This window comes from Notechis scutatus, chromosome 2, assembly GCF_049901735.1.
Source record: "Notechis scutatus isolate UNSWTSFEM ecotype Mainland chromosome 2, rNotScu1.2, whole genome shotgun sequence".
NCBI classification, from domain to species: Eukaryota; Metazoa; Chordata; class Lepidosauria; order Squamata; family Elapidae; genus Notechis; species Notechis scutatus.
This window is the reverse complement of record NC_142010.1, coordinates 244,342,318-244,357,532: the sequence shown is the minus strand read 5'-3', so window position 1 is coordinate 244,357,532 and position 15,215 is coordinate 244,342,318. Positions and strand designations below refer to the sequence as shown.

The window sequence follows — 15,215 nt, the reverse complement described above, 5'->3', positions numbered from 1 at the left end:
TTTTAACATAGCTTTAATTTTTTTATAAAACATAAAGATAAAAAAGTAACTAAAACAGATGGTCAAAGAGAAAAAATAGAAAAGAAAGAGAAGAGATAGATTTGGAAAAAATGAAAATTATAAAAAGAAAAACATAAAAGAAAACGTAATTAATACATTTTACTAATGTATTTTACTAATCTTTTCAAAGGAAATTTATTATCAAAACTCTAAAAAGGAGAATGGAAAAAAAATCCTCACTTTCCCTTTGACATATTTCTGCAACTTACTATTTGCAACTTAAAAAACTGTATGCATTGGTTTGGCTCTAAAATATGCCACAATAGCATATAAACATTTGTGATATTTTAATTTGATATGAAAAACCTTTATCCAAACAAAAATTGTGGGACCCAGTTTCAGATGGACCCTTATCTTCATATGCAGAAAATGTATTTCTTCTTATCTCTACTACTTAATATCATGCCCATTAATATATCTTAAGAAAGCCTACCGACCCTTTAGTGTCACCAATGACAACATGAATGTACATGTGTGAATGAGTTTTTGTATGCCAGGAACTTGATTTGATATGTCTAGAATAAATCCTCTAGGAATTAGCACTTCATGGGGCATGAATTCCAAAACTGAAATACCACCTCTGGGGAAAATAGAATTAGAGAAATAGACTGCTGGAAAGCTTTTTGACAATTAGTAAGTTGTCTACTCATTTTTCTTTAATAGCAATAGCACTTAGACTTATATACCGCTTTATAGTGCTTTACAGCCCTAAGCAGTTTACAGAGTCAGCTTCTTGCTCCCAACAATCTGGGTCCTCACATTTATCTCAAAAATCTTAGGCAGCCAAATAGGTATGATTCAACAATGAGTGGATAAGTCTTATTATTGAATTGAAACACTAATTAGTATTTTCTCGTGGTCTTCAATGGATTTTTGTGAATTTTGATGCATTCATATGTAATATGGCAACTCAGAAATACTACCTATATAGAGAGAACCATAATCTGTAAAATCCATTTTGGCGTATAAGTTGAGAAATGAGGGAAGACTTTATGAAATGGCTGCAAGAAGATTGGAATAAGGTGGAGAACATATAAACTGCTCAAAAAAATAAAGGGAACACTTAAACAACACAATGTAACTCCAAGTCAATCACACTTCTGTGAAATCAAACTGTTCACTTAGGTAGCAACACTGATTGACAATCAATTTCACATGCTGTTGTGCAAATGGAATAGACAACAGGTGGAAAGCATAGGCAGTTAGCAAGACATCCCCAATAAAGGAGTGGTTCTGCAGGTGGTGATCACAGACCACTTCTCAGTTCCTATGCTTTCTGGCTGATGGTTTGGTCACTTTTGAATGCTGGCGGTGCTTTCACTCTAGTGGTAGCATGAGACGCAGTCTACAACCCACACAAGTGGCTCAGGTAGTGCAGCTCATCCAGGATGGCACATCAATGCGAGCTGTGGCAAGAAGGTTTGCTGTGTCTGTCAGCGTAGTGTCCAGAGCATGGAGGCGCTACCAGGAGACAGGCCAGTACATCAGGAGATGTGGAGGAGGCCGTAGGAGGGCAACAACCCAGCATCAGGACCACTACCTCCACCTTTGTGTAAGGAGGGACAGAAGGAGCACTGCCAGAGCCCTGCAAAATGACCTCCAGCGAGCCACAAATGTGCGTGTGGCTGCTCAAACAGTCAGAAACAGACTCCATGAGGGTGGTATGAGGGCCCGACGTCCACATGTGGGGATTGTGCTTACAGCCCAACACCGTACAGGATATTTGGCATTTGCCAGAGAACACCAAGATTGGCAAATTCACCACTGGCGCCCTGTGCTCTTCACAGATGAAAGCAGGTTCACACTGAGCACATGTGACAGACGTGACAGGGTCTGGAGATGCCGTGGAGAACGTTCTGCTGCCTGAAACATCCTCCAGCATGACCGGTTTGGCAGTGGGTCAGTAATGGTGTGGGGTGGCATTTCTTTAAGGGGCCGCACAGCCCTCCATGTGCTCACCAGAGGTAGCCTGACTGCCATTAGGTACCGAGATGAGATCCTCAGACCCCTTGTGAGACCATATGCTGGTGCGGTTGGCCCTGGGTTCCTCCTAATGCATGACAATGCTAGACTTCATGTGGCTGGAGTGTGTCAGCAGTTCCTGCAAGACGAAGGCATTGATGCTATGGACTGGCCCACCCATTCCCCAGACCTGAATCCAATAGAGCACATCTGGGACATCATGTCTCGCTCCATCCACCAACGCCACATTGCACCACAGACTGTCCAGGAGTTGGGGGATATTTCTGTGTAGATTTTACCTAGAAGATAGATGCTAATGGTTGCATCCAAACCGGCTTGTTTATACCACAGTAGAACCAATTTTTGTGAATCCTGCAAATTGCTCCAATAGAAAGTTCTGATGTGCCTATCTTTTCTTCTTACCTGAAGATCCTAGAATTAATTCTTGACATCCATATTTTTTTTAAAAAAAAGATAACAATGACAAGAGAAGTCTCAGTCCAAGTTCTTGAGGAACCATATTACCCAATATAGAAATGAGAAAGTGAATGGGAACAGCAAATGAACAAGAAGTCTGAGCTAACACAAGGCAGATTTCTATGTTGCTAAAGATGAATACAATGGACATTTCTTTTTTCTCTCTCCAAATGTAACCTCTATTTGTTCTGTCACTAGAAGTACTAATTTCGCAGATCCTACAAATTTGACATTAGAAAAACTAGTACACTATCAGTGTTGTCTTTACATTTGCAAAGTGATTTTACTTTGGTGTGTCATTAATGCCACACAGAGGATGCTCATATTCTAATATACATAGTATGCAGGACTATTTATTCAACCACTGCATTCTTTCCCTTCACTTTTAAACATTCTTCATAAAGACACAACATGATTGTCTTTCACAGATTTGAGGCACTGTCAAGTTAACTATGATAAATACCTGGAAGCCTTGCTAGGAAGTTTGCTGCCTATCTAAGAAAACATTTTTTTTTTCTTGCATGTAAGAAATACATCCTCCTTTTTAGTAGAATGCTCTTTCTTTTCCACAGATTGGATTTACATCTTGGTATCCTAGTATTAAAAGTGCTACATGCTCTCAACAGAAGTATCTTCTATTTCTAAAGTGGATAATAGGCTGCAGTCCTTAAGACAATTATTCTATTGTCACTGTAATTCCCATTTAAGTTATTGAGACATCTATATCTGTAAATTTCCACTTTAGTAGCAGAATACCAATCAATGTATTCTACAAATGTTAATTGCAGGTGACTTCTTGAAAACAATTATTTCTTGAAAAATAAAGAAGGGTAGACAGAAGAAGGGTTTTCTAAATTAAGTTGGAACATACAAAGGAAGTTTTGATCTTAAATGCATTATATCAACCTTTCTCAACATGCTGCAGTCTAAGTAATCCAGACATTTATTTCCAGAATGTCCTGCTAATGGCATGTTGACTGAAAATTCTGGGCTAGTCAGATAGTTGATTTAACTGTTGCTCACTTTTGATTTTTCCTTCTCTCCTCCTTTTCCAGCACAAATGAAAGGAGCTCCAAACTTTTAATGTGGTAAAGAGATATTGCTCTCTGTATCACTGTCAAAGGGGAAAAGCCATATGTCTTTCCTTTTCTTCCACAAAATGCTTATTCTATTTATACAATCACAAAATGATTTACCTTATGAACTGTTTAAAGTTCCTTTCGGTTGCATAGCATAAACTGCAGAGTGCTTTACGCCTTGATTTAATGGAATTTTTTCCCTAGAACAATTATCTGCCAGTATACTTAAGTAATGCAAGATGTAGCCATTATGAATGGAAATGCCATCTTAAAAATAATTATGTGACAAATCAGAGTACTAAAAATGAGCATTAGTTTAACAAGGTTATTTTTAAACAACATATATAAACTAGTATTAGAAATAAAACCTTCTGGAAAATAAACTGAAAATTACGGATGATATTTTTTTGTCTTCCAAGCCTGAGAAAATTTTACAAAAGAACTTGGAGAAGAAGGAAAAAAACAGAAAAAGTTAGCAAGGGAAAAATGCTTTCTTTGATCCCTGATTTCTTAAATTTCTATTTCAAATTATCATATTGTTCCTTATTATGTATTTTGAAAGAAGAAATATGTACAGCCATGATAGAAACAATGATGGTTGACAGGGATAGCAAAAGAAGGAGAAATATAGCTTATTACTGTAAACTATACCAATTTAAAATTCCTTTCTCCTCTTTTCTGATTTTAACTTATTTGATTGCTGCTTATTCTTTTTTCTGAAGTTGGCAAATTTTGGTGTGTGTGTGTGTGTGTGTGTGTGTGTGTGCCTTCGAGTCAGCATTGCCTTCTGGTGACTTTGGGGAGCAGCCCCTGCAGTTTTCTTGGCAAGGTTTTTCAGAAGTGGTTTGTCATTGCCTGCTTCCTAGGTCTGACAGAGAATGACTGGCTTAAAATAGGACTGGAACTCAGGGTCTCCCAGTTTCTAGCCTGATACCTCATCACACTAATCTGGATCACTTGCATAACATTACTTGATCTGAAAAGAAACACCTTGATGAGTGTGTAACAGAGGTGGTATTCAACAGGTTCTGACCAGCTCTGGAGAACCGATGGCGGAAATTTTGAGTAGTTCGGAGAACCAGCAAATACCATTTTGACTGGTCCCACCCCCATCTATTCTCTGCCTCCTGAGTCCCAGCTGATAAGCTGGATCTTCTTTTGTTGCCCTGCACAGGAGAACAGAGCTGGAAAGCAGGTTAGTGGGGTGGGGAGGGAATGGGAATTTTGCAGTAACCTTTCCCTGCCACACCCACCAAGCCACACCCATAGAACCAATAGTAAAAAAATTTGAATCCCACCACTGGTGTGTAGTGTAGAATAGCGTTTGCCTCTATTTTTTAAATGATATTGGCCACCAAGATTAAGAAATGCTTTCATATCCTGGATATGACACAGTACCAAGCCTAAAACATTTATTTTATTTTCTACAAATTGAGAGAATGGACAGCTATTTGCCTAAGTGAATGGACAGCTATTTGCCTACCACATTTCAAAGACAGTACAAGACAAATCAGTTTGACTACTCAACTTGCTACTCCATCTGAAACTAACATGCCTTTAGAGGTTACAAGGGCAATACTGCTGCTGTGGAGAAGGAAGCTTCAGGTATATCCTATCAGTACCACAAGTGGATTATGAAGAAATAAAAGCTGTCAGGAAGAAATCTCAGGTGCAAAGCCTGAATGTCACCACCTGGGCTATGAAGACAAAGGTTTATCATGTTGCTTACATAGTGGTTTGCTAATTAGAGTTTAATTCCCATCAGAGTAGCCTACTCTCCTTGTCCTAATGACCACATACCATTGTTAAAGAAAATATCTCCTCTCTGCTTTCTTGCTCTGTGTATTAAGTGCATCTTCAAGGTTTTTCAATTATACATCTATCCATTTAGCATTCAGAACCTTATGCATGAATTGCATGTTTGTATCACTTTTTTTCTTTTTTCTTGTTTTAAATTTAAGTGCATGCTACAATTAGCTAAATGTTGTTTTTATACAATGGAACTTCCTAGTATGTTAAATATAGTAATCAACAATCGTATAGAATAATTCATTGCTCAGTGGTTCTTTTAAAACTAATGAATATCTGACCATAGACTTTGTCTTAGGAGTATATAAATTGTGTTGCTTTCTGTATGCTCAATAAATCTATATCAAACTCTTGAAAAATCATCTTTGGCTATTCTCTTTCAGTCCTTCCCTCCCTCTCTCTCCCTCTCCCTCTCCCTTTTTCATTTTATTGTTTTTCTCCCTCTCCTTCTCTCTCATTTTGTCATTGTTGCTTTAGGCCAACTTGTCTATTAGAGCTATTTGCCAACATCACTGAATTCAGGCTGGCCTTGAAATTTTATTCCCTGTCTTCTATAACCGAGTTGTCTAGTAACTGCTGATGAAAGGTATTGTTAAATTTAATGCAGAATATATAATATGTCTCATCTGCTTTCTAATGGCCAGTCATACTTTTTCAACTCTGATCCGGTAGCACAATCCAATCTAGAAATGGTAGGTCCAATCTAGAAAGCCAATCCGAAATTTTCTGCATGAAAAGCATGTGCTCTGAACTATACCATCTCCAGGAGTAAGAAGCACAATAATATAACACAAAAGCAGGGCAACTCGTACATCAGTGATAAGTATTAATGTCTTTTTTAACTTCATTTCCAGAGTTCTTGCCTCCTCACTTCTTGGGCACATTATGATTTCCTCAATTTTTAATTATTCCCTCTGTCTTTCCTGTCCCCCCAATTGTTTTGGAATTCCACTCCAATGGCTTCAGTTAGTGTGGCAAGTAATAGAGAACATAGTCTAAATACTCTAAAACATCTAGAAGACTTCAGAATATGTGTGCCTCCCTTAACCATCTACCCTTCTCTGTTTTGGAGATAAATTAAAACTTAGGCAATAGAAAACAAGTTAAGAAATGGACAAAAATAACAAATGGGTCAGAACTAGTTATATGGTATAATTAGAACCAATTTGGACTACTGGTTAAGGTACCATGTTAGAAGACCCTGAGTTCTGCTTAGCCATGAAAAAGCCAGCTGAGTGACTTTGAGACAATCACATATTATCTCAGTCCAACCCACCTCACAGGACTGTTGTTGTGGAGAAAATTGGAGGAGGAAGGTTAGATATGTTTGACACTTTAGGTTATTTGTAAAAATAATAAAGGCAGGATATAAATAAAAATAAATTATATGTTATTAACACTTAATTCATTTACTGCCAACTAAAACAAACATCAATTACTAGTTATAAACCATGAATTAGATAGCATTATAATAGTACTGAATTTATTGATAATAGATAGCACTTTGTACTATACAATTTAATGCAGCAGCTTCAGTGGCGCAGTGATTAGAGTGCTGTACTGCAGGCCACTTCTGCTAACTATCGGCTGCCTGCAATTTGGCAGTTCAAATCCCACCAAGCTCAAGGTTGACTCAGCCTTCCATCCTTCCAAGGTGGGTAAAATAAAGACCCAGATTGTTGAGGGCAATAGGCTGACTCTGTAAAACTGCTTAGAGTGGGGTTACAAAGCACTATAAAGCAGTATATAAGCCTAAATCCTATTGCTATTCTCAATCTTGGCAACTTTAAGACCTATGAATTTCAGCTTCCAGAATTTTCCAAGTAACTGATGAGAGAGAGAGAGAGAGAGAGAGAGATGTAGCTCAATGATATTAATTTTCCCTCAAATAATTACTTATTAATTTGAGAAATTGATATCTTATGTCTGCTGACAACAATAGCTGTTGAAAACAAAAGAATTAATCTGAACTGCAAATGCATCTGAAAAGCTTTGGAAATTAATTCCTACTTGGATGGCAATATTTACTTGAGAATTTAACTATTTGTTCAGAATGCTAAAAAGGCTTATCTTTCTTTTCTTATTATTTCTACTCCCATGATCTCTTCTCCATCCTCATCCATCTTTTTTTCCCTTTTCTCTTCCTGTCCTTCTCAGAGCAGCAGCCCTTTCCTCCTATCCCATCTCTATCAAGTATTTTTCTTTTTCTCTTCTATTGCTTGTTCTGGAAGAAAAGAGTGGAAGGTGTTCTTGTTTGCATGTGTATTTTTTGTGTGTAGCACTAATTCATATATTTGAGACAAAATTGATGGCCCATGCAAATGGAATATAATTGAATGTTATAAAAAGTGTATTCTTCATAGAATTCATTTTACTTAACAGTAATTAATTCAATTAATGAAGGACTCAGAGAGATTGATGGTGGGTACATTATTTGTAAACTTGAAACAGGCTAGGGACATATCATCATAGAGAAAATTTTTCTATGTGATTGCTAAGAGTTGACAACAACTTGATGGTATATAATTGATCCATTAATCAAGTTTAGGCTCTGCTACTGGTAGACACACACACACACACACACACACACACACACATGCATACACACTAAAAAATGCACACATGGATTTCTGAGTTGGGTTTCCCAAAAATTGTAGAGCATTGCATCTAATATAGCATTATGTCCATCTATGTGTCCAATAGTTTCCTAAATATTTATATACACAGCAAAAAAGATTATTTTTTTAAATCTCAATGGTGGTGTATATGTATGTGTGTTACTATGTGTACTTGAGTTTATTTTGTTGTTTATAACAGCAGAACAATACGTGCAAGTCTGGTCAGCACAACTTAAAAAGGACATCATAAAGCTAGGAGGAGTACAAAATATGCAACCAAATTAGAGAGATGAAGTTCAAGGACATCATAAAGCTAGAAGGAGTACAAAATATGCAACCAAATTAGACAGTTCTTCTCTTGGTAGGAGAAACTACAGAACCAAGAGAAGAGACTATTTGTAATTCAGGACAGAACTGCAGGATTCTTGATGCTCTATGAGCTTGGTGATTTTCTTCCACATGTTTCACTACCAAACTAGCTAACATCACCTGATGATGTTCCTGAGTTTGCCAATGAAATGTTGCAAGAAAACCAAGAAGACCAGAAAGCATTAAGGGTCCCACAGGACCTACAGTAATTGGAACTCTCTTGCATGGAACTAATGAGGGCACTGCAAGAAATGCAAAAATATCAAAAATCAAGATAGATAATTTGAGTAGTGAGAGTCATGTTTTCACAAAGTGAAACGTAAGATTGTTCAATGAATGCAAGGAGATTCATGCAGAAAAAGGACTAGGCATGATATCTGGATTCAACAGGAATCTTTTTATGTGATGCATTACCTAAACTCATGTATAAATATAACCAAACTAATAATCATTGATCAGAAAAAGTTTGGGGATGATTGCTGAACCCACATTTATTACAAGGGGAAGTGGATATTTTAATCTTCCACATTGTATGTAAAGTTAATTGACTTTGAAATGAAAAACTGAGTCATGTTGGACATTTGCTATCCTCTTTCTTCCAGATATTTTACTTTGAGGCAGTTGATGAGACAGCTCTTTGGAATAGTCAGATTCTACTAGCACCCAATTATAACAACCATCCATAAGAGCCACTGCTTGTGTTTAAGCTTGTGAATACATGTTTCTCTTGTATTTATTTAAAACATGAATTTCAAACACGCTTTTCCTTATAGGACCCCTTGATTGTTTGCTTGCACACATTTTATTACTCAAATTAAAGGACTCAACAGTTCAACCCTCAGTTTCATATATTCTTTTCGTATTGAAAGCTTTCCCTTCAAACAGAGAAAACTAATTTATATTGTATGAACTGACAGCACTGTCAAAGATTTCTAAAAGTTTGAAATAGCCAATGAAAAATTATACAAATATACATTTTATAGTATCCACAAATAACCCAGGATTTACTACAAAATATTTTAAATAAATTAAGTTCAAATTATTGTGCACCAATGCTACAATGTTCTATCTAAACATATCTGCATTAAAGAGTCATTTTAGGATACTAAAATATATGTTTACCTCACATTTAGTGCTTATAAGAATTAGCATCAATAAATAGAATTAGCATTCTCTTTATATGGTTGAATAAAGTGACATTAATGAAAGATACACTGTTTATTCTGTAATTTGCTAAAATACTACTTGGTCTATATAGCTTTTAAATAAATGTGGAAGACCATGCTAATCTGTTAATGGTTGATATCAGAAGGTCACCACTATTTAATTTTATTTTTCCCTTTTCTCTTCCATATGCCTGAGAGGGAAATTAATGTATTATGCACAGAAACAAATACAGTGGTTGAAAGGACAAGGGCAGGCATTCCAAGGTTAAAGATGGGATTTCCAAAAGCCCTATTATTCAAAACCTTGGATAGCTCCCAGTTAAAGATTCTAATATTTCTCCCCTCTAACAGACCTCAATGCAAACTAATACTATGTGCCTTAAAAGATATTACTTTCTGGTTTGCAAACCGCAGATAAATTAATAAGGACAAAATCTATTCTATCCCAAAATTATTATTCAAAATCCCAGTTGCCCTCAATCCATGCTCTTCTTTGCCTTTCCTGCAAAATCCTCATTTTCTATCAAGCTGATAATAGCCTGTATCCAAAGTATTGAGGAAGACAGCTAAACATCCATGTATTATCATACAAAAGCAATTTTATGCACAGATCAGCATAAGCTATTCAATGGTGCATGATTCAACCAAGACTGTCTTTCTAAATTTTGCACAAAGCAGTGGGACTCAAGCATAGAGCTTTGATTTTTCAGAGAAAAAACAGCACTCATTTCTAAACTAAAAAATAATAATAATCTTAATCTGATTTCATGGGATATTTCTGGTTTCCTAATTCTGATGCGTTCTTTTGTCATGTATCAGAAAAGAAGGTTCAAAGATTAATGAAGAACTCAGAGATACGTTGTTTAAATATTAGATTTATTAGATGACCATAGCCTCTTGATGTGGCTGATAACCACACAATTCACATAAATCTTGGATCCCCAGACTGATACCTATAACCACTGACATTTTCTTCGGTGCCCACTATTACTGCCAGCCAACTGATCTAAGTTCTTTTAATTAAAAATAAGAAGCTAACTTATCAAGAAGCAAAACATTCTCCTCAAGGATAGCATTTTATTTCCAACAATACTTTTGAGTCCGAGAGGCATTCTTAAAACATAATGTAGTTGATAGCTAGAGACCAAAATTTTGGAAGAGTGTTCACCTTTCCAGAAAACAAAATATGCTAAGGAGCTATTAATATCTTGAAAAGGGATTATGATAAATTATCTTACCAGTTTTATCCCATGGTCATTTTTTTAATTGGTTATCTGTAGCATAACAGCCATTTTGTTATGATGTCTCGAATATGTCAAATATAACAATCATAAGTTATATGTCAAATATAACTTATGATTGTTAGAGATTCATGTCTTTCACACTGGCCTATACATGTGAAACCTAGTTGTATGTGTAAAATTGTACACTATAAAACACAGAATACTGTATGTGCTTGCCTATGTTGAAGAAGATTGGATTATTTGTACAATTTTAACTGTTGCACTCTATCCCATTCTTCCTTTTGTTTAAGTAGTTCAGAGAACCTATGTTGATATAAAGAAATGAATGACTAAATATATAAAATAAGCAGTCAGTTAGAAGTTCTAGGTGTTTACCCATGTAAACCACTTTTCAGATATTATGTTTAACACATGTATTTGGGGTATACAGATAAACACCAATCCAAACAACATGATTAATTTAATTCAAACCGATGTAATTATTTCAATCTATTCAGAAAACTGAGTCAATTCCATTTGATTTTCTGACTTGATTACGGGAGAAATGACTTAAATGGCTTTGAATCAATGTCTAATGCAAATGTTAAATGCACCAAAGTGGCTTCTCCCCCAATTTTCTGTGCTTGGAAAAGAGCATTTTGCACAGGGCTGTAGTCAAGGTCAATCACATTGTTTCTAATTGTTTCTAATTTTGTCATCACCCAAAGAGTTATATATAAATACTTTTTTTCCTCACCTTTCAAAAGAAAGCACTGTATATTTGTTTGTCCTCTTTGGTCAGCTGGAGAGGAAATGATTACTTGCTACAACAATGAATTAAAGGAAGGGATATGTACAATTTTCGGACATTAGTGGTTCTTGGTTTGTTGAAAAAACAGCATCTATCAACTTTCAACAAATTCCACACAATAAGTGTGCCAGCAACCACCGGCTTTTCACTTCAGAGAATGAATACTTTTTGCAGAAGATAAAGTAAGGAACAGTCCTATTATTGGAAAATAGGAATGACAGTAAAGTCATATTTTACATTCCTTGCTTTTGCTGTGATAGGGTGTGTTTTTTTAAATTCAAGGTATATTATTAATATTGGATGAATGAATGGAATGGATTAAAAAATATCTGTAAAAATACATTGAAAAAAATCAGTGAAATATTTTTACTTGTTAAGAAGGAAGATTTTTAAAACCCCACCTGTCTAGCCTTCTAAACTGAAGGTCATAAGAAATAATATTATACAATGGTTACATTAGCAGACTGAGACTAGTACAACCTGGGGTCAAATACTGTCTGAGGAATGAAGCTCATAGGATGACCTTGGACAAGTCATCACCTGACAGTATAAGCAACTTTGTGGGCTTATTGTGAAAGTAAAATGATGGGAAGCAATACATACTTTTGCTTCAATTCCTGAATAGAAGGCAAGATATAAAATGAAATAAATACATGAGATTTTTTTAAAGAGGTATTATTTTTCCCCCCTTAAAGCAAGGCTAGGTGAATCAGGTTATCTGTTTAAGCAACATATTCTGAAGCTGATAGGAAGAAAAAAATAGCTTCTTGTCAGGTGTTTAAGAATAGTCTGTTCCATTGGGACTGAAAGCCACATAAATGAGCCAGCTTGCCAGTTCAAATCCCAAAGGTTATGGTAGCATTCTGAAAGCCAGTGTCATCACTGCTTTTAAGGACTTGAATTGTAATCAGAGAAATCCAGGTTCACATCTCCATTCGGCAAGGAATTCAGTAGTTATATACCCCCAACTTAATTAAATCAGCTAAAAATTCCATCTTCTGCTTTTACATGGTCTATCCTTGATTAATAATAAAACTTGATTTTGAAATTTATTTGTACATTAGGGGCTATATGTAAACCTAACCTGTTCAGTTATATTCATGGATCAACACGTTCCCATGTAAACCCAGGAATGAATAAATAAATGAATAAAGTTAGTTCCTGAGTTAAGCAAATTTATAGGGGAAAAAGCCACTAGTGCATGATTTGTGACCAACAATATTCAGTATCCTACATTAGAGAATTACTGTGGACAGGAAATGACAGAGAACCTTCATTTCCATCACCTTAATGTCTCAGATGAGATATAATTTTAAAATAACAAAGTAAGTGTGCCCAGGAGCATATTTAGATTTATGGACAAGACTGGCATGTGTTTTCCAAATGGAAACAGAATTTGATTCTTGTTTTTGCAGGAAGGCAGAAGAAATGGAAAGGGGACAAAGAAGATCTGTGATTTCTATGGCCCTCATCCTCGCTTCTGGTTTCTTGGATGGTCTTTCTTGAGACAGGAATGAGTTCTGGTGAAGAAAACTTTGCCAGGGAGGAAGACTAACTAGCTCTCTGAGATTTATTTTTTAAATAGGATGTGCCTTTAGCAGAAGTCCCGGCATTATTTTATTTTATTTTCACAATTCTCCTCAGCAGCGATATCAAATTATTGCAGTGGGCTGAAGAGAGAGACAGACAATGCTGACTAAGGCGACAGACAGAAACATTTCATCCTATTCCCTCCTCCTCCTCTCTCCCGAGTTATCAACTCGGGCTGCAACACACTTCTACGTTTGACATCCAGATATTGCACAGCGCCGTCCATCCGGCTGGCACTTTCCAACGAGCAAACTACGCCCCTTGCAGTTGGACTCGGGCTTGCTCAGAGTTGGCCCAACGCCTGCTTCAGCCTCACCGGTTGCAAACCGGGTCTCGTTTCTTTCTGCCGCCCAATCAAGCGCCCCTCACCTGAAGTCGCTGTACGGGTGGATGATCCAGAATCCTGCAGTTTTAACCCTTTCCTGCTCCTTCTCCACCGCTCTCTGGCTGCCGAACATGCGGAGGGAGAATTTGTTGACCCCGGGCTGCAGCATGGACGTCAACTGCCGCTGCATGAAGCCGTACTGGGGCCGCGCGGCGTCGGCATTGTCGAAGCCCCCAGCCGGTTCCTCAGCGCCGCCGTTGCCTTCCAGTTTGAAACACACCGAGTTGCCATGCTCCTTAAGGCTGCCGCCGGCGCCGGCGCTCGGGCTGCTCAGCGCCTTCTCAGCTGCCGTCTTTGCCTGGGAGCAGGCGTTGGTGCTGGGGCTGCCTTCGTCCCGACTGACGGGCGAGGCACACGGCTTGTTGCCCTCCATGGCAAGGTCCGGCGACCAGGAGAGCGCTCCAGCCTGTCCGGCTCCACTCGAGCCGCCGGCGGAGGAAAAGAGAGCGAGCCAGCTAAGGCGAGCCGGCTCCCTCAGAACAGTGAGAGAAGGAGGAGGAGGAGACGGCGGCGCTGCCGGCTGGTCCTACCCGCCCTTCAGCAGCGCTTCACTGCCCTGTGCCGCTCCTGGCATTGCCCAAGCCGGCAAGAGCCGCTTCTCGCTCTGGCACCAACCGAGGGGCGGAGAGAGAGAGAGAAAGACACAGAGAGAAAGACAGAGAGAGAGAGAGAGAGGAAAAAGCCGGAGCCTCCGCTCCGCGCCCTCTGCTGGTTGAAGGCTCCGCCCCTTCGGCCCCTTCCCTCGTCTCGACATTGAGCGACCCGGCGGAGCCCTTGAGGGAGAGGTGGGGAGGGGGGAGGCGGAGGGAGGGGCCTTTTTTCCTTCAGCTTGGCTGAAGCGGACAAAAGCGCCTCCCGCTCTGTGAAGGTGTTGCCGCTCCAAACCTGACCTGCCGGGGGCTTGGATCGGGATCTTCACCTACGAGTTGTGACACTCGGTCTCTCGTTTAGAGAGAGAGAGAGAGAGAGAGAGTTACGGAGCGGGTACACGCAAGGAAGCCCGCGGGAAGATGCTCCCACCCCCACCCCCGTCCGCTCCTCTCGCTCACTTTCCAAGCGGTCCCTCAGAATGGCGGGAGACGCTGCGCGTTCTTTCCAACGAGGGTGGCGTTAGGCTGCGCGCTGCAATAGGGCGCAAGCTGCCTTTTGCAGGGCGGGTTGGCTGATTCATAGGTGCTAGTTCGCGCGCATACCCCCCAACGTCGAGCTGCAACTGCTGGCGAGATTGAGCCCTTACAGAGGTGTGAAAGCACTGGGGCTCGAGAGAAACCTGGTTTCAGTTGCTAGCGATGCTTCTCAACTATTGACATTTTGAAGATGTGTAGATCGCAACTCTTGAGAAATCCCCAATTATCCCTGAACATCTTCAAGCTGCTAAAAAACACTGCCCGAAAAAGAAAGGACTAGAAACACCTGTTAAGAAAGCCAATGTCAGGTTTTCCCAGAAGAATTCATAACCCGTTGTATCTGGGACACATTGCCTGTGTAGTTATTGAGCTTTCCTTCATGGCTGATGTTGAAGGAATGTCTAGACACTCATATTTATAAAATTCCTGCATCAGCAAGATGACCTCCAAGGTCCTTTGCCAATTGTGCGATTTCATGTCACTCTGGTCATCTCAGGATGCAATGCTTCTGCTTGTGGTCTTCAAGGTCACAATAATTG

General features: G+C 38.7%; 1 protein-coding gene across 2 annotated transcripts in view; it reads right to left on the bottom strand.

Moving 5' to 3' along the window:
* The window catches only part of HCN1 (hyperpolarization activated cyclic nucleotide gated potassium channel 1), a 153,597-nt gene extending 139,435 nt beyond the window's left edge, over window positions 1-14,162 (bottom strand). For both annotated transcript variants that reach the window (XM_026666324.2, XM_087958449.1), the window contains exon 1: window positions 13,534-14,162. In XM_026666324.2, coding sequence (XP_026522109.1) covers window positions 13,534-13,922 — 389 coding nt within the window. In that variant the 5' untranslated portion in view covers window positions 13,923-14,162. The remainder of the gene's footprint in view (window positions 1-13,533) is intronic.
* Window positions 14,163-15,215: the final 1,053 nt, after the last annotated feature.